Here is a 24,279-nt window from a genome sequence, read left to right as displayed (position 1 = left end):
GCAGAATAGGTGCTCCTGGCGAGTAAGGGGAACTGAGCCCCACATTCTGGCAACATTCCCCCAACACCGGCCTGTAGTTGCAAAGTTTCAAATGCTTTGCTACTAGAAACAGTGTTGCGAGGAACATCCTGCTTATACAGCACTTGGCTCTTGTTTATTTCCTCCTGGACCCCTTAGAAGCGAAATAAATTAAATAGTTTGCACTTTACATTTTGATACTTTTTCCCAAATTGCCAGGGAAAGGATATCCTAGCCTCTGTTTGACAAGAGTGTTTAAGCATACCTCTGTGCTCCAAACCCTGGCCAGCACTGGGTACTGCACCTAGCACCTTTTGAACTTGAGTTTCTTTGATTAGTAGTGAAGCTGACATCTTTTCATGTGTTCATACACAATTTCTTTTTAATAAGGCTACTGGGCACATTTTTGGTGTAAATGTTGGTATGGTATCCAGTTTCAGGGAAGCTGTTTTTTGCTTTTTGGGTTTTTTTTCTTTCTTTCTTTTAAAAAATTTTTTTAAATTTTTTTGTCTTTTTGTCTTTTTAGGGCCCACCTGCAGCATATGGAGGTTCCCAGCTAGGGGTCTAATCGGAGCTGTAGCTATCGGCCTACACCAGAGCCACAGCAACACCAGATCTGAGCCGCGTCTGCGACCTACACCACAGCTCACGGCAACGCCAGATCCTTAACCCACTGAGTGAGGCCAGGGATTGAACCTGCAACCTCATGGTTCCTAGTCAGATTCATTTCCGAGCGCCACGACAGGAACTCCTCCTTCTTTCTTTTTTAGGGCCACATCTGCAGCATATGTAAGTTCCCAGGATAGGGGCCGAATTGGAGCTGCAGCTGCCGACCTATGCCAGAGCCACAGAAACACCAGATCAGTGGCACATCTGTGACCTATGCCGCAGCTTGTGGCAAAGCCAGATCCTTAACCCACTGAGCAAGGCCAGGGTTCAAACTCACATCCTCACAGACACTATGTCAGGTTCTTACCCTGCTGAGCCACAGTGGTTTCAGGAGAGCTTTGTATTTTCTTTCAATACAATTAACTCATTTGCTAAAACCTTCATACATTTTAAAGGGAGGGAGTAAAGTAATTTAAGTAAAATAATACTAGAAAAAAATTCAAACTATAAAAGCAGAATAGAATTCATAAACAAATACACTGCCAAACACGAGTGCCAATGAAACTGCTCTAGCTCGACACCGACAATCACTGATACTCACGATCCTGTACTAAGCGCATGACTCCAAGCACTTTGCAAATACTACCTTATTTCGTGCTCACAGTGCCAAAAGGAGTTGGGGTGATTGTGCCTGTTTACCAAGGGGGAACCACAGATGTGGGGCAGCTCAGAGCTGGAGCCCATCCTGGGAAGAGCAGATGGGGTTTGAGACTGCAGCACAGAGCCTGTCCACTCAGCCAGATCTGCCTCCTCTAGCTTGGCCTTCATGTCCCATCTATAAAAGGGGCAAAATAGCAGTGCTGATATAAATCAGATGCTATAAATAAAGTGGTTATTACAAATTCTGTCACATTAAAAAAATTCAATAATGTGACATTATTGCAGCAATTAAATATCTAGAAACTTATCCCAAAGAAATGATTAAGAATGTGGCCAGGGAGTTCCCGTCGTGGCGCAGTGGTTAACTAATCCGACTAGAAACCATGAGGTTGCGGGTTCGGTCCCTGCCCTTGCTCAGTGGGTTAACGATCCGGCGTTGCCGTGAGCTGTGGTGTAGGTTGCAGACGCCGCTTGGATTCTGCGTTGCTGTGGCTCTGGCGTAGGCCGGTGGCTGCAGCTCCGATTCAACCCCTAGCCTGGGAACCTCCATATGCCGCGGGAGCGGCCCAAGAAAGAGCAACAACAACAACAACAACAAAAAACAAACAAACAAAAAAAAAGAATGTGGCCAGGAGTTCCTGCCATGGTGCAGCGGGTTAAGAATGTGACTGCAGCAGCTCCAGTCACTGTGGAGGTGCAGTTTCAATCCCTGGCCTGGCACAGTGGGTTAAGGATCTGGCATTGCTGCAGCTGTGGCACAGTTTGCAGCTGTAGCTCAGATTCAGCCCCTGGCCCAGGAATTTCCATATGCCATGGGTGCAGCCATAAAGTAAAATAAAAATAAAGAATTTGGCTAAAGCTATCATTTGTAATAGCAAAAAATGGGGAAACATTTTAAATGTCAAATATTACTAGACTGATTACATTCACTTATATGATGAAATGATATGCAGCCATTAAAATTATGTAGACTATTTTAATGATGTGAAAAGTTTATTATAAATTAAGTGTAAAGGCAGATTGTAGTGTGTCCTGTATTTCTAAATTATATGTATTTTTAATTGTTTAGTTTTAATGTGTAAACTATATGCTCTTAACATAGAAAGATGGATAGAGAGAAGATACAAATTCAGGAAAGACAAACAAAAATGTGGGATGCTTGTACAGAGAGGCTCATGGCGGCTGTGATTGACTCGTCACAGCAGCCTAAAGGTGGAACAGCCCAACTGTCCACCAAGATATGAGTGGATAAACGAAAGTTGGTACCTTCATTTCATTCAGGCATACTACCCAGCCATTAAAAGGAATGAAATTCTGACACATTGTAACATGGATAAACCCTGAAAACATGCCCAGAAAAATAAGCTAGACACAAAAGGACAAACACTGTATGCTTCCACATATGTCAGGCACCCAGAATAGTCAAACTCATAGAGACAAAGTGGCTTAGGGGTCACCAAGAACTAGGAGGGGAGATGGGAGTGAGTGTCTGAATGGGCATGGAACTCGCATTTGTGAAGATGAAAGACTGGAAGTGGATGGTGATGTTTCCACAAAATGGTGAATATATTTAATGCCACTCAGTTGTACATTTAAAAACAGTCAAAATGGTGAATTTTATGTGATGTATATGTTACCACAATAAAAAACCAAAAACACATGTTAATACATCTATTCTTACTATGTGTGTGTGTGTATATATATATGTATGTGTGTGTATGCGTGTATACCCTACCGCATTTTAAAAAACTGAAATGGGAGATTATGGATTTTCCTCTTTTTTTGGTTAGCATTTTCTAATTTTTCTACACTAAAAATGTAAAACTAAAAATATTCGAAAGCAAAAACAGGAGTTCCCGTAGTGGCACAGTGGGTTAAGAACCCAGCATGAGGGTGTGGGTTCAATCCCTAGCCTTGCTCAGTGGCTTAAGGATCCTGAGTTGCCACGAGCTGCAGGATAGGAGGCAGATGCGGCTTGGAGCACAGTGTTGGTGTGGCCAGGCTGACAGCTGCAGCTCCCATTCAAGCCCTAGCCTAGGAACCTCCATATGCCTTAGGTGCAGTCTTAAAATAAAAAAAAAAATTTAAAAAGGGGGGGGGAAACAACTCCAGGATCCCTCAAGATAAGTAATAGGTGGATAAAAACATATTTTGTTTCTGCCATAGACAGAGTTTTGAGGGGGGGGGGAAACACCTAAGCAAAAGCAGAATTTGGAAAAGAGAAGTGTATCGACATGAGCCCCTACTAGAAGGTTAGGAAAAAATCATATAGTCATAAAATATGTAAATCAAAAGTCACCAGGACGAGGAAAAGCAGCTTATGGAGAAATAGTAGAGAAACAGAGACTCTGGACAAGCGGTTTTAAGTTTTGCGAAGCACCTCCGATTCGGTGTGGCTTGACATCTAGCTCTGTAGATTCCTATTTCATCAGATGCAACAGGCAACTGTGATGTCCTTTTAGTGACAAGCATGGGGTCTCCTTGGTTAAATGGCGGTGGACTGAGACGTCACCAAGACAGCAGCGAGGAGGTCATGCAGGGCCCTCCGCTGCCCAGCTAGGCCTTCGCAGGCCACGGTCAGAGACACCAGGTACTGCGTATGTGGCTGCTTGGAGGATGCTGCTGTCTGCCCCTGTATTCTGCCCCTGAAGCCAGTGGCGAAACAGCCAGCGCAACTGAGGCCCATGGACAACAGAAGCCCAGACAGCTGGTCCTGGCATCCTTGGCCTAGGTGTTGGCACCCAGACCTGCTGCTGGTGGCCAGGGCCCCGGGAGGCCTGGCACCGCAGCTGTGGACACACCCTCTGGGCCAAGCGTTCTTCCTCTGCCACTTTCTCTCCCCAGCCTGAGCCCTGGCCGCTCCCAGAGTGAAGGGCAGATCCTTGCCCTGCACCACTCTCCCTCTCCCTTCCCTGTCCGCCTCCGCAACCCACCTTGCCTGCATAGCCATCCCCACTGAAGGGAAAGGAAGGAGTCCCTTCGCCAGCACACTTGCTGTTTGCACAACTAAGGTTACATCCTCATTATTTATTACTATGATTTGGACACTCTAGGGGTCAACTCATGGCTCTACTCCACGGCTGCATGTTGTCAAAGTCAGAGGAAACGTTACTGACAAGCTAAGTTTCTCTCCCAACGCCCGTTACATAAAGGAATTTCACGTACTTACTTTGTCTTGTTCTCACTCCTGTGGTGGATGAAGGGTGGGCTTCGAAGTGCCAGGTCCAAATTACGTTGGCCAAACCTCTCACACTGTGGGTCTGCACGGAACAGTGGCAGGTCTGGGCCTGAAGCAAGTGACAAGTGACTGTAGATGTAGCAGAGCAGAGCAGAGCCCTCGGGGGCTGCGACAAAGACAGCTGAGGAGGAGGGGCCGACATCCTGCCAAGCAGGATGAAAGGACAGAAGGGTCGCCCACGCGTCCAAGTTCCTGAGACTCGGCTCCGCTCGGGAAACTTCTGAAGCTGGTCTCCTCTCAGCTGACTCAGGCTCACAAACGTCAAGCCTGAGTCAGCGAGCCTTCCGAAGCATCGGGCAGCTCTGGTGCGTCATCAGAGAAAGCGCGATTAGAAAAGCTCCACGGCGTCCCAAGCAGCGGCACGGCAGCCGTGGACTTGCCCTATCCCACCCGGCCCTGGGCAAGGCGGTTGGCTGTGCCCGTGGGCACCAACCAAGTAGCCTGAGCACCGCCCAGTCGTTCTCACAGGTACTGAGCCTCCTCCAGGCAAACAAGACAGAGGAAAGGGGTAGAGAAAAAAATCATTCTATCTTGGGAAAGATCAAACTTGTTTATTGATTCATAGAAACATTTTCAACTTGGAAAGACAGAGGGCCAAGCCAGTAGAAAAGGCCTTCTAAGGAATGAGCTTGATTAAGAGGGAGATTTTAGGATTTATCCCAAACCATCTCTAGGGGGAAAGAACATAACAACTGATAGAAACATTCTCACCACATTTGAACAAAATACAATTTTAATCCATAATTTTCAAACTCATTTTCTACTTTAAAGGTGGTTAAAACTCGTATTCTCTTCTAGAGTTCAAAATGGTATCTGCTTTTAAATACTTCCTCATCCAGACAAGCTCCTACTTGCCTCAACGGGATCTGCCAGCTTACACGAGAGTACACTCATCCTCAGTCTGGCCCTTGCCCTATGCAACAGAGAGACCTGCAGGGAGAAAAAGAGAGAGTCGGTTTTAAAAATCAACATGTATATGAAGTTGAAACCAATCACCACAAACAGAACAGAAATGAGTTTTGTTTAGAGATGTGAACAAAAACTTCAATTAAAGTTGTAAGATGATGAAAGAGTTCCAGTGACGGGCAGAGTTGGAAGAGAAATTACAGCTCTGGCTTCCGACAGTGATTTTGTAAAAAAATCCATGTCATTTTTTCACAATGATTCTCTCAGAGAGGAAAGACGGGATTTCAAATCCAACAAGTAGAAAAAAGGACTTAAAGAGTGTTGGCGATGGAGTCCCCTGGTGGCTCAGTGGGTTAAGGACCTGGCATTGCCACTGCTCTGGCTCAGGTTCTATGCCGAGCCAGAGAACTTCTGCACGCCGCTGGCCCCCCCACCGGCCCCAGTCAAAAAAAAAGTATGTTGGAGAGAGTGTTTGAAACCAACAGATGTGAACCTGCAGCAGTAATATGACCTGTTAGCGCACAGCAACGTGGTGGAGTTTATTTTATTTTATTTTTGGCCTCTGCAAATGGAGGTTCCCAGGCCAGGGGTTTAATCGGAGCTGTAGCCGCAGGCCTACACCACAGCCACAGCAATGAGAGATCCAAGCCGCGTCTGCAACCTACTCCACAGCTCACAGCACCACCAGATCCTTAACCCACTGAGCAAGGCCAGGGATTGAACCTGCAACCTCATGGTTCCTCGTCGGATTCGTTAACCACTGAGCCATGATGGGAACTCCATGGTGGAGTTTATTAATGGTGATGTCTTACTTTTATCAATTTACCAAGTACTCTCACTAACATTTTATTTTATTTAGTATAGAGGGAACACATAAGCTCACCACCCCCCTTTTTTTTGGCTGTACCTGCAGCATATGGATGTCCCCAGGCCAGGGATAGAACTAGCACCACAGTGGCAACCCGAGCCACTGCAGTGACAGGGAACACTGCCATTTTAATTTCCTTCATTAATTAATGAATTAAGTTAAAACTTTGACATGTATCATTTTATTTTTGTATGAGTCACAGTTTTACCCTTCTGAAAATTATTCTTTAATGCTAATATCAAACTTACAGCATTTGTACTAATATCGCTATGTTATTTTAAAACATTTAAATGAATACCTTGCTTTGAAATCCCCCAAATGAACCATTTTAAGTTGTCATTATTTTTCACTGAAATATGATAAATATATAAAATATCCAATATATATGGAAATCTTTTGTTTTTATCGTATTAGCAGAACAATGTAGCTTCTTATTTTTTAAATTACATGGTCTGTTTTAACTGATTTATAACAATTCAACTTGTATTTGAGGGAGTTCCCTTGTGGCTCAGTGGGTTAAGAACCCAATATAGTGTCTCCTAGCCTGGGAACTTCCGTGTGCCACAGGTGCAGCTGGAAAAATTTAAAAAAAAAAATGTATTTGAATCTCATGTGTTTTTGTTTGTTGTTTTTTATGTCCACCTCTGCAGTATATGAAAGTTCCTGGGTCAGAGATTAAATCCAAGCTGAAGCTGTGACCTATGCCACAGCTGCAGCAATGCTGGATGCTTTAACATACAGATCAGGTTGAGAATCAGATCCTCAGCTCCACAGGGATCGGGGCCACTGCAGATGGTTAACCTGCTGCAGCGCAGCGGGAACTCCCTCGTCATCTTTATCGCATTCTGTGGCATGATCATTTTCTATCTGCTTTACATCTTTGTTAAATTTGACAAACATCTTTTAAACATTTTCTTTGGAAAGTTAGAATATCCCTTGAGAGCAATTTGTTGTTATATTTGAGTCAAGTTTGGGAAGCCATAAGTAAATTGCCATGAATTGAAACTGATCAAACTCACAGCAGCTGTTACCTCCTGTTGGAGGGACAGCCTAAGGCTGTACAAGGATCTGAGTATATTCTGACTTGGGAATAGACAGGGTTTAGGTAGATCCACGCCAAGGGTAGAGGAGATGCCGTTTAGTACTGTACTTTCCCCCCTTTGACCCAGCAATGAAGAGGCCTCAAACTGAGGTTGCAGAAATACTGGTGAGGATGTTGCAACCTATTAAGACATGCTTGAGGCCGCAAGGCAGGGACGCCACTGGAAAATGGGAAAACCTGCATATGGGGCTAAGGCAGAGCACACCCCTTAGACATTCAGGGCATCCATAAGGTCAAAGCCATCTCATAATACTGCTAAGATGGTGTCTGCCTTTCTTAATCTCTTTCACCAGAGTGCGCTGTAGTTTTCAACAGGCTACATGAGTTGATATCACTGTTCTCTGAAATGAAGGTGTGCTTAAGAATACATTTAAATTTTTTCTCAATGTTAAGTTCTAGTACAATAAATTTGGACAGATATAACTCACTGGAGAGCTTGAAAATGTTTGCATGTAAAGGAGAAAAACAGCTAAAATAATGTAGGCCATGGCCCATCTCATCTGTGACCTGGGGAGGCAGCAACACTTCTTGGTTCTGTTTTCCTCTTTTGCAAGACAGGGAGAGTCTGTCTCAGAGTTCCCGTTGTGGCTCAGTGGTAATGAACCTGACTAGAATCCATGAGGATGTGGGTTTGATCTCTGGCCTCACTCAATGGGTTAAAGATCCAGCGTTGCCTTGAGGCTGTGGTGTAGGTCATAGTTGTGGCTTGGATCCCGCATTGCTGTGGCTGTGGTGTAGGCCGGCAGCTACAGCTCTGATTGGACTCCCAGTCTGGGAACTTCTATACGGCTCAGGTGTGGCCCTAAAAAGACAAAAAAAGGAGGGGGGGGATCCGTTTCACTGCCCATTTTACACCTTGAACCCTAAGACTCTGCGGCCCACAACACTGAAATGCTGTTATTTCTGTAGCAGTCTGCTCTAGCCACAGAATTTTAGAGGCTTAGAGGAGTTAATTCACCTCCCCATGGTCACACAGGGTGAGGAATGGTGGCACTGAGATTCAAACCCAAGCCTGCCTCACCCCAGCATGTAAGCATGGGAACATACAACTGAGCATCTCTCACCGAAGAGAAGAGCGTTGCTCACGGAAGCAGCGCCCAGCTCTGACTCTCAAGCCCAGTGCCAGCCCCAGAGTTCACCTTAACAGTTTTTTTTTGTTGGCCTTCTTCTTTTGTGTCACTTGTAACTTCTTTATACTATAGGAAAACAAACCTCCTTTGTTTCTATGGTAACTGAATCCTTCTGCACATCTAGGAAGTGGGCATTATTAAAACCAACAAATTCCTTAATGATGAAGTTATACTCTGAGATTTTCTTACTGTTTGAACATATAGAAAAACAGTACTGTAAAATGCACTAACTTTTAAGTAAATTTTGGTCCTTTCCAAAAGAAGTTGCCACTTCAATGCCGTTCTCTGTTCATCCGTCATTGCGAGAAACTCATTTACCTGGTTAAAAAACACAAACGAGTGTTTGGAAAGAATATTTAGAAATTCATCCTGACAACAATGTGAAACTTAAATCTGTCACTTAAAATGGAATTTCATTCATAGTAATTGCGGCTCGATTCTCTTGATGGAGATAAGGTTTGAAAGGCTCCGAACTGGATCTCGGAAGCCGGTCCGTGGCTAGGCACAGAAAGCCCCCCTTACAAAGTGGAAACCACTGAGGGTTAATGGTCAGCTTCAAGAGCAGGATTACACCTGGTGCCAGGCACGCAGGCTAGGCTCTGCTGCTGCGCTACCACGGCAGACAGAGGGACAAGTTCACAGCTGGGTGGCAAACTACTGCCACACCCTCCTCCTCACGGAGGATCCTGTCCAGTGTCTCCAGCGTGTCATTTTACCCCACTGTTATTTGACTCTATAAAATGTCATGTCCTGTGGCCAAGGACCTCTCTCATTATTCCTAAGAGTTAATGTTAGGATTTTAATACATACCATGAAAAAAAAAGGACTTCCCATCGTGGCGCAGTGGTTAACGAATCCGACTAGGAACCATGAGGTTGCGGGTTTGTTCCCTGCCCTTGCTCAGTGGGTTAACGATCCGGCGTTGCCGTGAGCTGTGGTGTAGGTTGCAGACGCAGCTCGGATCCCACGTTGCTGTGGCCCTGGCGTAGGCCGGTGGCTACAGCTCTGATTCAACCCCTAGCCTGGGAATCTCCATATGCCGCGGAAGCGGCCCAAGAAATAGCAAAAAGACAAAAAAAAAAAAAAAAAAAAAAGAAAAACATACCATGGGAGTTCCCACTGTGGCTCAGCAGTAACAAACCTGATCAGTATCCATGAGGATGTGTGTTCTCTCCCTGGCCTTGCTCCATGGGTTAAGGATCCAGCACTGCAGTGAGCTGTGACATAGGTCGCAGACGTGGCTTGGATCTGGTGCTGGTGTAGGCTGGCAGCTGTAGCTCTGATTCAACCCCTAGCCTGGGAAGTTTCTTTTCTTTTTTTTTTTTTTTTTTTTCTTTTTGCCTTTTCTAGGGCTGCTCCTGCAGCATATGGAGGTTCCCATGCTAGGGGTCTAATTGGAACTGTAGTCACAGGCCTACGCCAGAGCCACAGCAACGCGGGATCCGAACCACATCTGTGACCTACATCACAGCTCACGGCAACACGGATCCTTAACCCACTGAGCAAGGCCAGGGATCAAACCTGCAACCTCATGGTTCCTCATCGGATTCGTTAACCACTGAGCCACGATGGGAACTCCAGGCCTGGGAACTTTCATATACTGCAGGTGCTGCCTTAAAAAGACCAAAAAAAAAAAAGTGTGTTAAATCAAGATTGATTTTTCTCAGACCTCTTTATTAATGAATCAATTTCTACCAACTGTTCACCAAAATAACTTACGTGGTGAGGGGGAAAGAATTCAATTTGCAAGTATTTCTAAACATATTTTCCTTTTCTCTATTTACCGTGCAGCCCAAAGTCTCCTCAGCAACACTTCCTGTGAGACTACAGAAATGGAGAGTGCCTGTGTGGTCGCTAAGGTCAATTAGCATGTCAAAGCTGAGAAAAGCAGATTTAAATTCTGAAGAATCTCTGTTGCAAGTGGTACAAATGCTGGACGCTTCATTTACAATGGAACCACAGCCTGAGCTGGAAAGAAACAAAGACAACGATAAAATGTGAAGGTCCTAGGTGACAAATATGACCCTCAGCAGAATCATCATTGAGACTTTTCGTCTAAGTGGGCACATGGAATATTTACAGAGTAAGTAATTACAGGATGCTCAGCATTGCATGGAGTACAAAATGGACCTAGGAAATAACAAGGAACAATGCAAAACAATACAGCACGCTGGTCCTCTCACCTTCCCGCCTCCTGCCAGCTCCCAGCGGGGCGCCTGCCCAGGCTCACCTCCCCACTGGGGCCTTCCTCTCCTGTGCCAGCCACAGCCCTTCCCTTCTCAGAACAGCTGCACAACTTACACCTCAGCGCCGGCTTACATCCTGGCACACACTACATTCCACGCTACTGCAGCTCTGTCGGCTTTATCTCCAGGCTCAGAGTTTGAGGGCGGGAATCCTGGCTTGTGCCTAGAAAGCCTGCGTTCCATGAATGCTCACTTAGTCCTCTACTAGGTCCTCTGGACATCTACAGAATAACCCAAGCGCGGGGGAGGCTCGTACCCTAAATGCCATGACACAGCATGTTTTTGAAGCAGGCATTACTTTAGCCAATTTGAATAGAAAGACTAATTCAATTTTCTCAAGCACAGGGAGTGATATAAAGATACTGGTTTCTTTTTTTTTTTTTTTTTTCTGTCTTTTTTGTCTTTTTGTTGTTGTTGCTATTTCTTGGGCCGCTCCTGCGGCATATGGAGGTTCCCAGGCTAGGGGTCGAATCGGAGCTGTAGCCTCCGGCCTACGCCAGAGCCACAGCAACGCGGGATCCGAGCCGTGTCTGCAACCTACACCACAGCTCACGGCAGCGCCGGATCGTCAACCCACTGAGCAAGGGCAGGGACCGAACCCGCAACCTCATGGTTCCTAGTCGGATTCGTTAACCACTGCGCCACGACGGGAACTCCCGATACTGGTTTCTTATTAGCCACAAATCACTTTTTAGGTAAATTTTAGATGCTTTTCCTTAGCTGTTAATATTAAAGATTTAGGAGTAACATAGGAGACAATAACGCTTTTTAAAATCTTTGATAAATATTTTCCAAAAAATAAACACGTGCCTTACTTAACAGACTCTACATCAGTTTTTTCAACTTTAATGTGAAATCCTAAAATGTCTTAAAAATCCATAGGTCAATATCTTGACCATTGTGGTACATATACAAACCCACACGTGATAAAAACTATATGGGGAGTTCCTGTCGTGGCGCAGTGGTTAACGAATCCGACTAGGAACCATGAGGTTGCGGGTTCGTTCCCTGCCCTTGCTCAGTGGGTTAACTATCCGGCGTTGCCGTGAGCTGTGGTGTAGGTTGCAGACGCGGCTCAGATCTGGCGTTGCTGTGACTGTGGTGTAGACTGGCAGCTGTAGTTCTGATTGGACTCTTAGCCTGGAAACCTCCATATGCCACAGGTACGGCCCTAAAAAGCAAACAACAAAACAAAACAAAACACAAATCCATAGGGAGACATTTTAGACTTTTTAGACTTTTCCGGTCAAGCATCTTTTGGCGGAGATTATTAAATCTACTGGAGTTTACTTTTCTGTGCAAGGTAGATACTAGCTTTGACCTAGGAGAGGCTGGAATCATATTCATCATTCAGTCGAACTAATTTAGTAAAATGCTGTCACTTGTATTGCTCCAGAATGTGGTCACCAAAATAATTTTTCTTTCTTTCTTTCTTTCTTTTTTTTTTTTTTTTTTTTTTTTTTGTCTTTTTAGGGCCGAACCTGTGACATATGGAAGTTTTCAAGCTAGGGATCAAATCGGAGGTATAGCTGCAGCCTATGCCACAGCCACAGCCACGCCAGATCTGAGACTCATCTGCCACCTACACCACAGCTCACAGCAACGCCAGATCCTTAACCCACTGAGTGAAGTGAAGCCAGGGATTGAACCCTCATCCTCATGAGTCTTAGTCAGATTCGTTACTGCTGAGCCATGATGGGAACTCCCTTCAACTGCATTATAAACAAGCTTGTCACCCCAGTTAAAAGTTTCTGGCAGTATTGTACCTTTCCATTTTAGGGTTACTGAAACACAGTCAATTAAATTTTACTTTAAAGTGCAATTATAGCCTGAATCTAAATGGTTTGCAAGGAAAACTTCAGGGTGGGTTATTTTATTTTATTTTATCTTACTTTATTTTATTGTCTTTTTTGCCTTTTTCTAGGGCCACTCCCACAGCATATGGAGGTTCCCAGGCTAGGGACTTAACCAGAGCTATAGCCGCCAGCCTACACCACAGCCACAGCAACTCCAGATCTGAGCCAGGTCTGCAACCTACACCACAGCTCACGGCAACACCGGATCCTTAACCCACTGAGTGAGGCCAGGGATCGAACTTGTAACCTCATGGCTCCTAGTCAGACTCATTAACTCCCCCAGGATGGGTTATTTATTTGTACATTTCTTTCAAATGCCTAACTACCAAAGAATAGCTTTAACTTTCATAGATTTTAAATTTTATTAACAATAGTTATTTATTTTGTGAAAGAATGAACTTTCTACAAGTAATGCGGTTACTTACCATTTACTTCGAACTACTTTTGTGGTTTCATCATCAATGTTCAGTGCAGAAATGTAGGCATAAAGAATTCCATAGAAAGGATCGGCTTTTCCCTCATTCTTCAAAGCTTTTACTTTTAATTGTTCAACTGTATAGACATCATCTATTGTACTTACTAAAAAAAAAAAAAATTTCATCATCATTCTAAATATATTCTAAGAATGCCAAAGGATTATATCCAAAAAGAAAAGCTACAAAGCTCAAATGAGAACATATAATAGCTTAAGCTATATAACAGAAAAATTATTACATATATTAAAACATAAAAATGGACATAAAAGCAAAAAATAAGCAAAAAAGGAAAAGAATGAGAAATTAGTCTTTATTAAAATGAATAATTTCTGACCATCAGAAGATTCCATTAAAAGAATGAAAGGAAAGCCGTAGAGTGGGATGCTAGCAATCTATAAGGAGACAGAGGAGTCATACCCAGAAGAGCTCAAGGGTTCTTAAAAATCGATAAGAAAAAGATCGTCAATTCAATTTTTTAAATGGGGAAGACGCTTTAAAAAGCACTTTACAAAAAGGATGTAAAAATGGACAATAAACGTACTGGCCTCACTATTTATCAAGAGAAAGCAAATTAAAGCAACAGTAGGATTCCACTAAACACCATTTAAAAGACTAAAACACAAACACTGGTGAGCAGGTGGAGCAGCTGGGAGAAGTGTGAATTGGCGTAAACATTTTGGAAAACCATTTGCAGACTCATATCAAGGTAAACAGGTGTGACAAAGCAATCCTCCCCTAGGAATGTATTTATCCGAGAAAAGCAGACAGAGCTCATCTAAAGTCACATTCACGAAGAGAGCAGAAATCCTGTTAGAGGAATAAGACAGAGAAACTATGACATATTCGTGCAATGGACTAGCACACCTCAACAAAAAGCAAGGCTACACCCAGCCGAGTGGATGACACTCACGAATGTAACACTGAACCAAAAGAAGTCAGAGACATGAGTGAACGCACATGATACAATTTCACTTTTAAAATTCCAACATGGGCAAAATTGCTCTGTGGTTTCCTTGATGTGAGAAGTGAGAATCACGTTTGGGACAGCGCGAGGCCTCATCTGGGCCCTGGCAGTCACCTGAGGGGATGAGGCTGAAGCACCATGAAGCAGCGTGCAGCGCCACATGGGTTCCCGGTGCGGCACAGCAGTGCTGTCCCCTTAGCCTTTGTTTACTATTCTAGGTATTAGACTCCCATTAAAAAGTTTACCTGAGAAAGTTTACAAAACTAAGAATAATTAACCCATTAGTCATTTTTAGTTTTCCTTAATCTTAGAGGAATCTTAGAGGTCCAAATATTACTTGGGTGGGTAAAAATTTAACTGAAGTTGTGGTTCCTTCAGCATTTCACTATTTTCTTTTGTTGTTGTCTAGCACATGAAATTTAATCTTCTTTACTAAAAGCACAGTTATGTGTACCTATTTACCTATTTTATTTTTGTGTCTTTATCCTAGTATTAGTACACACACATTAGAAGATGTGCACAAAATGACACTGTTTATTTCTGGGCTGTCTGCTGTTTTCTGTTCTATTTACATTTCTTATATTGAGTATTATTTTCTTTCTCTTGTTGTTCCCTTTTTTTTTGCCTCACTGAGGCATATGAATTCCTGGGCCAAGGATCAGATCCGAGCCGCAGTTGTGACCTACACCACAGATGCAGCAAAGCCGATCCTTAATCCATTGTGGCAGGACAGGGATTGAACCTGCGTCCTGGTGCTGCAGAGATGCTGCTGATCCCACTGTGCCACAGAAGGAACTCCTATATTGAGTATTATTTTAAATAAAAATAATAAATGCTTTAAAGAAAATATGATAGTTTTACCCAGCCTTGTTTAATCAATTTCAGCCTATAAGTTTTTCATGGGAATAAGGAGCATTTAAAAAGACATAGCGGAATTCCCGTCATGGCTCAGTGGTTAATGAGTCCAACTAGGAATAATGAGGTTGCAGGTTTGATCCCTGCCCTTGCTCAGTGGGTTAAGGATCTGGCGTTGTCGTGAGCTGTGGTGTAGGTTGCAGACGCGGCTTGGATCCCGTGCTCCTGTGGCTCTGGCGTAGGCTGGTGGCTACAGCTCTGATTCCACCCCTAGCCTGGGAACCTCCATGTGCCGCAGGAGTGGCCCCAGAAATGGCAAAAAGACGAAAAAAAAAAAGAGTAAAAAGACATAGCAACTCATTTTTGCCTTTGAGTAAATTTAATTAGAAAGGTTTCCACAGTGAAATAAAAGAAAGGGAAATTTAAGTTTCACTTTTGTGGTTACTTTGATATGAGTCATTGATCAGGAAAACTTTTTTTCCATACAAATTCAATAGTTCTGAGTAGCCAAGAGAAGCCTAGAGCAGGTGCTGTTGTTCTTGTCCCTATTTTCAGGTTGAGTGACAGGCAGGGACTGAGCAAATCCACCGCAAGTTCCAGGGAACACGTCTATGCTTCCTGGATGTCTCCTAAGATGGCACTACCCACAAGTGATGTGACATTTTAAAATGCCGCCAAAGTAAAAGAGCTTTAACTCTAATATACTACTTGGAAGTTCCTGTGCGGCACAGTGGGTTAAGGATCCAGTGTTGCCTCTACTGCGGTGCAGCTTGCAACCATGGCGTGGGTTTGATCCTTGGCCCCAGAACTTCCACATGCCACAGGTATGGTCAAAATAAGTAAATAAATAAAAGCTTCAAGCTTGTCCCTTCCTGTAGGCAAAAAAGATGATGGTTCTAATTTTGATCCGGTGGTATTTCTTCTATTAGTGATCGCTATTGAAGGAAATGTGTTTAATATCCTCAGGAAAGCATTAACAAAGCTCTTCTTTTACAAAATTACTGTGACTTGCAGATTAATTTAGTTTATGCTTAATTCAATTGCCACTCTCTTGAGATGAATTAGGTGTCCTCTGTTATAGGAAGTATTTCACCTCCCAGGAGGAAGTTACAGAACGCTTCAGGGAGTGATCTAAGGCTACCTCTGCTTTTCCCCAACGCCCCCAGGGTCTAAGCATAAGCCACAGATGGCAACAGACAGCATCCCTTTCAAAGTTAAGCCTCAACCTGGGCTGCATAGATTTGGGGTCTGTAAACACATAGCACTTTATGCAAAATTCTCTGTGTAGGTACAGCTACTCTTCTGGAGGGAGGGTCATTAATTCTCATCTGGCTGGCCAAAGGTCATATAAGCCTCCAAAAGTTTTAAACTACCTTTTTAAAAGGAAAGCATTGCACTTAAATAATAAGAATATAATATATTTTACTATGTACCCTTATAGGCCCAAATTCTGGCCTTTTAAAAATTCAAATAATATTTAAAGGTCACTTACAATTTATGGATTCTTTCAAACAACTGCCAATTTCATCATCCAGAGGATTTGTTTCTTTATTTTCTCTTATAAAATGCAATAGGATGTTAGCTTCTGGTGTATCTTAAATTGAAAATGCATAATAAGTAAATATCAAACTGATGATTTTTTTTTTTTTAATTTTTTGGTCTTTTTGCCATTTCTTCGGCCCTCCCAGGGCATATGGAGGTTCCAGGCTAGGGGTCGAATCGGAGCTGTAGCTGCCAGCCTACGCCAGAGCCACAGCAACGCGGGATCCGCGCCGCATACGCAACCTACACCACAGCTCACGGCAACGCCGGATCGTTAACCCACTGAGCAAGGGCAGGGATCAAACCGGCAACCTCATGGTTCCTAGTCAGATTTGTTAACCACTGCGCCACGACAGGAACTCCTGATTATTTTTTAAATCACTGTGAATAATCCAAAAAAATTTTTTTTTGTCTTTTTTTTTGCCATTTCTTGGGCCGCTCCTGCGGCATATGGAGGTTCCCAGGCTAGGGGTCGAATCGGAGCTGTAGCTGCCAGTCTATGCCAGAGCCACAGCAACGGGGGATCCGAGCCACGTCTGCGACCTACACCACAGCTCACAGCAACACCGGATCCTTAACCCACTGAGCAAGGGCAGGGATCGAACCCGCAACCTCATGGTTCCTAGTCGGATTCGTTAACCACTGTGCCATGACGGGAACCCCCCAAAATTATTATTTTTTTGGCTGCACCCACGGCATGAAAAAATTCCCCAGGCCAGGGATCGAACCCACATCACAGCTGACACCAGAGCCACAGCAGTGACAACATCAGGTCCCTAAACTTCTAGACTACCAGGGAACTCCCAAAATTATTTTTATTATTATTATTATTTTTTGCTTTTTAGGACCACACCCATGGCAATTTGAAGGTTTCCAGGCTAGGGAGTCGAATTGGAGCTATAGCTGCCGGCCTACACCACCGGCACAGCAATGCCAGATCTGAGCCGAGTCTACAACCTACATCACAGCTCACGGCAATGCCAGATCCTTAACCCACTGAGTGAGGCCAGGGATCGAACCCAATCTTCATGGTTCCTAGTCAGATTCATTTCTGTTGCGCCACAGCGGGAACTCCCCAAAATTATTTTTATTAGTAAAAAGTGAAGACATTTAAGAATATTAATCGAAGAGAGTATTACAAAGCCATTATCGGTATGATGTGGTGCTGCTCTGTGAACACACGTAGATGTACGCCAGATGCTGTGAGTTTAAAGAGCAGCTTACAAAATGTCGCCATACAATTCCCTTTCCTTTTAAAAAGGTACATAAACCAAATTACGTGGAAGAATATATACCGACAAAATGATTATCACTCATAAGGTGGTGAATTAATAGGTGATTTTTGTTTCCACAGAAATCAAAGCAACGAGGGTCCTGGGAGGAAGAGTGGGGTGCAGCACTGCTGTCACGATCCCTAAGGACAGCAGAGTCGGCCCAGATGGTCTGTGGGTCAGACATTCTGCCTTCCCCAGCTGATGAGCAACCTGGCTGGGATGGAAGCTCAAACCATTTAGAAGTTCTCCATTTCCACACGGCAGGTGCAGCCCAGGAAATCAGAAGTAAGGCGGATTAAAATAAGCATATTGAAATTCGCATGCCTTTATATCTCTTTTCCTTTAAATGTGTCTCCCTGAGAAATAAGGCATTCGTTTTAATGATGTTGGCATCGCTAAAAAAAAAAAATTGATATTTCCCCTTTGAATCTGTTTTCAGAGCCAAATGCACAACATCCTAATCCATCTCATTAACTTCAAATCAGTTAAAATCACTGCCGTCAAGCTTGATAACCTTTTCTGCCAGACAAATCCAATTATCTTTTAGAGGCTGATTTTCTAACACTGGTGCTATAAAATATTCTAATAATAGTCTATTAGTTTTAATAAAATATTAAAAATAAGAAACCAGGGGAGTTCCCGTCATGGCGCAGCGGAAATAAATCCGACTAGGAACCACGAGGTTGCGGGGTCAATCCCTGGCCTTGCTCAGTGGGTTGAGGATCTAGGTAGCATTGCCATGAGCTGCAATGTAGGTTGAAGACGTGGCTCGGATCTGATGTTGCTACGGCTGTGGTGAAGGCTGGCAGCAACAGCTCCGATCAGACCCCTAGCCTGGGAACCTCCATGTGCCGCGGGTACAGCCCTAAAAAGACAAAAAATGAGAAGAAGAAGAAACCAGGAGTTCCTGTAGTGGCACAGCGGAAATGAATCTGACTAGGAGCCATGAGGTTGCAGGTTCGATCCCTGGCCTTGCTCAGTGGGTTAAGGATCTGGCATTGCTGTGAGCTGTGATGTAGGTGGTAAACGCAGCTCAGATCTGGCATTGCTGTGTCGGTGGTGTAGGCCAGCAGCCACAGCTCCGATCAGACCCCTAGCCTGGGAACCTCCATATGACGCAGTTGTGGCCCTAAAAAGACAAAAGGCAAAAAAATAAATAAATAAATAAAAATAAGAAACCACAGTACCCTCTTCAAAAGGAACTGAGGAGTGATACTACTATCCTGTGTTAAGAACAGACTGTGGATGGAGTTCCCTGGTGGCTCAGTGGGTTAAGAATCTGGGGTTGGGAGTTCCCATCGTGGCTCCGTGGTTAACGAATCCAACTAGGAACCATGAGGTTGCAGGTTCGATCCCTGGCCTCGCTCAGTGGGTTAAGGATCCAGCATTGCCGTGAGCTGTGGTGTAGGTTGAAGACACAGCTCGGATCCCATGTGGCTGTGGTGTAGGCCGGCAGCTGTAGCTCCGATTCAGCCCCTTCACCTGGGAACCTCCATATGCCGTGGGTGCAGCCCTTAAAAAAAGCAAAAATAAAAAAAATAAAATGATACCCTGCTATAGCGTATGAAGGATTATTCCATTTCTGGGAATTCTGTGCTTTTGTGCAGGGTTGTCCTGATCTTTCTGTCCGCACTACAAAGTACTCGTAGGATGCTTTAAGGCACTAACTCCTCACCTTCCCAGTCTTGCTGCCCTGACATCATGCTGGAAGAAGCTGTAAACCTTTTAACAATCACTCGCAGTTATGAACGAATGATACTACCTATATGTCCTATGTTCTCCATGCTCTAGCACTAAGGTATCTGCAGTGAAACTGAATTTATTTTTAAACAGTCACTGATTTTGGTTATGAAATCAATAGCACTATCTCTCAAAAATCACCACAAGGGATGATGCTTTAAAAATGGGTCTGATTTTCCACAATTATTTAGTGAAATATCAAAATATCAAAGACATCACAAGTTTTTAAAAGTCACATAAAATGATTTTGCACTTTTAATTCAAATGAAATCCAAGCTTCATTTTCATTCTTTTTTTTTTTATCTTTTTAGGGCCACACCTGAGGCATATGGAGGTATCCAGGCTAGGGGTCCAATCCGAGCTATAGCTGCCAGCCTACGCCACAGCCACACGGGATCTGAGCTGTGTCTGTGGATCCTTAACCCACTGAGCAAAGCCAGGGATTGAACCTGCAACCTCATGGTTCCTAGTCGGATTCGTTTCCACTGCGCCACAATGGGAACTCCTTCATTTTCATTCTTAAACACATTGCACAAATATTGAAATACATGATACAGTCATTTCCAAAGGAATAAAAAATTTCAGATAGCTTTTTACCTGGATTTGTTGTAATAATGGTTTTTGAGATTACAGTTGCTGTCATGCAGTTCCGAAATTTGTCAAAACTTATTCTTACATCTGAGGCAAATATCACTGTTTGGGGGGAAAGGCATTTTAAAATTATTACATGAGATAAAACATGACAAATATTGAACATAAACATTGAAGTATGATACCTGTTTCTCGGGGCATCCAGCTCTGTGCAAGTAGAATAGATTCATTATCCCAACTGCATGCATCAAAAAAGAAGCGAAGTGAAAAAAATCAAATACATTAGGAAAAACTGGCAGCAACCACATTATTTACCAGAAGAAGGATGTCTTGATGGTTAGGGTTAACGATCCCCCTTGTGGTCAGGGTATAGTTAAGGATCTTGGCTTCTCCTGCATTTTGCAGGGCTATACTATCTATTTCACAGAATAAAGCATTCATTCAGCACCATTCATCTCTAACAACTCCTGCCTCCTCAACTCCTTTTCCTACTCAGGTCACTGTAGACTACTTAGAACTGAATGACTACAAGTATAAAGATTTTTTTTTTTTTTTTGCTTTTTAGGGCTGCACCTGTGGCATATGGAGGTTCCCAGGCTAGGGGTTAAAATTAGAGCTACAGCTGCCAGCCTACACTATAGCCCCAGCAACGCCGGATCCAAGCCGTGTCTGTGACATATGCCACAGCTCAGCAATGCGGGATCCTTAACCTAGAGTGAGGCCAGGGATCGAACCTGCAACCTCATGGTTACTCATCAGATTTGTTTCTGCAGCGCCACAACAGGCACTCCAGGTCTAAGGATCTTTAAGTCACTCTTTCATAGCATTAAGTGAGGACCCCCACAATGGATAACCTGCTCAGGGAACTTGATGGATTGAAGGCCTGTTTCAAATTAAGCGCTTTCTTCGGTACCCAGGCGTCTGGAGTCTCAACAATGCCATGTTATACCCTGTGATGCTGCAGCACGTAGCCCCGCCCCACATGTGACACACCTGGAGCCCACGGAACCCAGTCTGACACTTGCTTTTCTACCATCCTAACACGGCCTGGCTCCAGGGTACCACCCAAGGAATCAAAGAAAGTTGGCTCCTTCTTTATCAATGGGGCTAATAAATCACTGCTTGTTACAAAAAGAGAGTGCGATAATAAGCCAGCAACGGTAGATTCCATCCATGTAACCCATTCCATCTAAAGATCCCATTTTAGGGAACAGACTATAATGACTCAATACACCAGAGCAAGGTTTACTTTTAAAATATCATTTCTGGAGTTCCCATCGTGATGCAGTGGTTAACGAACCCCACTAGGAACCATGAGGTTGCAGGTTCAATCCCTGGCCTTGCTCAGTGGGTTAAGGATCCGGTGTTGCCGTGAGCTGTGGTGTAGGTCGCAGACGTGGCTTGGATCCCACGTTGCTGTGGCTGTGGTGTAGGCCGGCGGCTACAGCTCCAATTCAACCTCTAGCCTGGGAACCTCCATGTGCCCCAGGAGCGGCCCAAGAAAATAGCAAAAATACAAAAAAAAAAATGATAATAATAAAATATCATTTCCCTATCATTACTTTTTCTAATATGAAATCCATCATCCTTTTTTGTTTGTTTGTTTTTAATGGCCGTCCACCACAGCACATGGAAGTTCCTGAACTGGGAATCAAACTGGTGCCTCCGCAGCAACCCGAGCCACTGTGAGACAATGCCAGATACTCAACCTGCTGCACCACAGCAGAACCCCTGTGAAATCCAACATTTTTTGGATCAAATTAAAATGTTCTCACTTGGTGATAATAGGACAGATTTTACAGTTTGGAAGAGATGTGGGAAGTTACCATATCATTGCAAAAGAAGACTCTGTCTCGTCATAGAGTTTAACTTCACACCTCTGGCCTTTTCTTTGATCTGAAGTGGTAAAGTATTTTGGCTTTCCAACCTTAGAAATTGAAGGAAATCATTATTCTTCTTCACTATAGTTACAGAGGTCCTTAAATATTTGTTGATAGAGATACTCACATGTTTACCTTTTAGACAACAAATTAGAAATACCAAAAGAGCAAGAATCACTAATACATATTTGATGAGTTAAAAGCACCTTTGGGGGAGTTCCCATCGTGGCGCAGTGGTTAACGAATCCGACTAGGAACCATGAGGTTGCGAGTTCAGTCCCTGCCCTTGCTCAGTGGGTTAAGGATCCGGCGTTGCCGTGAGCTGTGGTGTAGGTTGCAGACGAGGCTCGGATCCCGCGTTGCTGTGGCTCTGGCGTAGGCCAGTGGCTACGGCTCCGATTCGACCCCTAGCCTGGGAACCTCCCATATGCCGCAGGAGCGGCCCAAGAAATGGCAAAAAGACCAAAAAAAATAAAAAAATAAAAAAAAATAAAAGCACCTTTGGGAGTTCGAGTTTCGGCTCAGCAGGTTAAGAACACAGCTAGTATCCATGAGGACTCAGGTTTGATCCCTGGCCTCACTCAGTGGGTTGGGGACTCAGAGTTGCCATGAGCAGACACGGCTTGGATCTGGCGTTGCTGTGGCTGTGGTGTCGATTGGCAGCTGCAGCTCTTATTCAACCCCTAGCCTGGAAACTTCCATATGCCGTGGCTGTGTCTCTAAAAAGACAAAAAATAAAATAAATGAAACCATATTTTATCTCTAAACTACTTATTTTTAAGTTGTAAATTACACACTTTGTTTGAAGAGATACAGATGTATGTGCTTTAAGTAAGACTGTGGGATCTTTTCAACATGTCGGAACAAGTGCTCCACAACAAGGCCCTAGGGTGGCATCTGTGTATCCCTACGGCTTAGCGCAGGCCTGGCATGGAGTGCATGTGACTGGGTGACTTCATCTCTCCAGGCCTCAGCGTTCCTGTCTTGCAGCCCAGGTATGGGTATGGATACCTTCTTCACTGCCTTCATAGGGATAAGCTGGTAAGGACCAAATGAGGTAGGTGGGCAATGCCCCTTAATACACCATCTGATTCAGTCCACTTGCGGAGAAAGAGGATCACAGAAGTGGGAGTGAAGCCAGGGGCCCCTCAGGGAATTCTCACAGGGAACAACAGAAACCTCAGACATAGCAATGGCCCAAGCACAGACAGTCCACCGGCTGCCCCCTACTGTCACCCCTGGATCTAATGTCAGGGCCAAATTCCATGAAAAAGAGCTGAAGAAAGACTCACAGTTGCCTGTAGAAGAGCAGGATCTGGAAACAAAGTCAGAGGAAAGGACAGACAGCACATGAGAGAAGCCGACTATCTCATGGGACATAAGAAAACTGTATGAAAAGGAGTTTTAAAGTGAATAGATCTACGTAGAAGTGAGAATGAAGCAAGAATAGGTTACATAAAAATCTGAAGAAAAGGAAATGTAAGAGGGATGAAAGCAAAATGGGAGAAGAAAGATATGGAAAAAAAAGAGGTAATATAATCCTATGAAAAAGGTCAGATTCAAGGGGTGGCCAGGGAAGTGTGGGGCATGGTAAAAGCTGTTGCAGGTTTTATATTCACACTGAGTTTTAGAAAATTCTTACTACACTGTAACATAATGGCATTACATAGAATTTCGGGGAAATTGAGAGATTATATCCTGCCTTTACATAAGATTGAGGACTTCCCATTGTGGCTTAGCAGGTTAAGACCCCGACCAGTATCCATGAGGATGTGGGTTTGATTCCTGACCTCACTCATGGGGTTAAAGGATCTGGCATTGCCATGAGCTGTGATGTAGGTCGCAGAGGCAACTCGGATCTGGCATTGCTGTGGCTATGGCAGCTGCAGCTCTGATTCAACCCCTAGTCTAGGAACTTCCATATGCTGCAGGTGTGGCCCTAAAAAAACCACAAAAAAAAAAAAAAAAAAAAAAAAAGATTGAACCTAAGTTGCTCAGAAAGGAATTATTCCTACTTTTCAAGACTGTCATATGGGGTGTTTATTCCTCCATCCCGAATTACGAATTACACTGAGTGTTTACTCTTCGGCAGGCACTGTGCCAGGCTGGGCTAGGGTGGTGAACAAAGCAGACGTGGCCTCCGTCAGCCTGTCGTCAGGGATCGTCAGCATCTTCAGTCACTTAATACGGAAACGCAACTAGCAGTTACTGACGACGTTGACTACAAGTACCTAAGTCTATTTCCCTTTTTTTTTTTTTTTTTTTTTTTTTTGGCCTTTTGCTTATCATCATTCCACATAGTGAGGAAGTGCTCTTGCCCCTTT

General features: G+C 43.9%; 1 protein-coding gene across 6 annotated transcripts in view; it reads right to left on the bottom strand.

Moving 5' to 3' along the window:
* The window catches only part of MEIOB (meiosis specific with OB domains), a 40,485-nt gene continuing 21,262 nt past the window's right edge, over positions 5,057–24,279 (bottom strand). For 4 of the 6 annotated variants that reach the window (XM_021086801.1, XM_021086802.1, XM_021086804.1 and 1 more), the window contains 8 exons: positions 21,902–22,002; positions 20,261–20,313; positions 20,082–20,177; positions 16,421–16,522; positions 13,059–13,212; positions 10,316–10,499; positions 8,763–8,849; positions 5,057–5,455 (listed from right to left, as the gene is read on the bottom strand). In XM_021086801.1, coding sequence (XP_020942460.1) covers positions 5,357–5,455; positions 8,763–8,849; positions 10,316–10,499; positions 13,059–13,212; positions 16,421–16,522; positions 20,082–20,177; positions 20,261–20,313; positions 21,902–22,002 — 876 coding nt within the window. In that variant the 3' untranslated portion in view covers positions 5,057–5,356. The remainder of the gene's footprint in view (positions 5,456–8,762; positions 8,850–10,315; positions 10,500–13,058; positions 13,213–16,420; positions 16,523–20,081; positions 20,178–20,260; positions 20,314–21,901; positions 22,003–24,279) is intronic. The other 2 variants (XM_021086799.1, XM_021086800.1) reach the window with 2 other exon arrangements.

This window comes from Sus scrofa, chromosome 3 (genome assembly GCF_000003025.6).
Source record: "Sus scrofa isolate TJ Tabasco breed Duroc chromosome 3, Sscrofa11.1, whole genome shotgun sequence".
NCBI lineage: Eukaryota > Metazoa > Chordata > Mammalia > Artiodactyla > Suidae > Sus > Sus scrofa.
The sequence above is the reverse complement of the archived record's forward strand: the minus strand, read 5'-3'. Positions and strand labels throughout refer to the sequence as shown.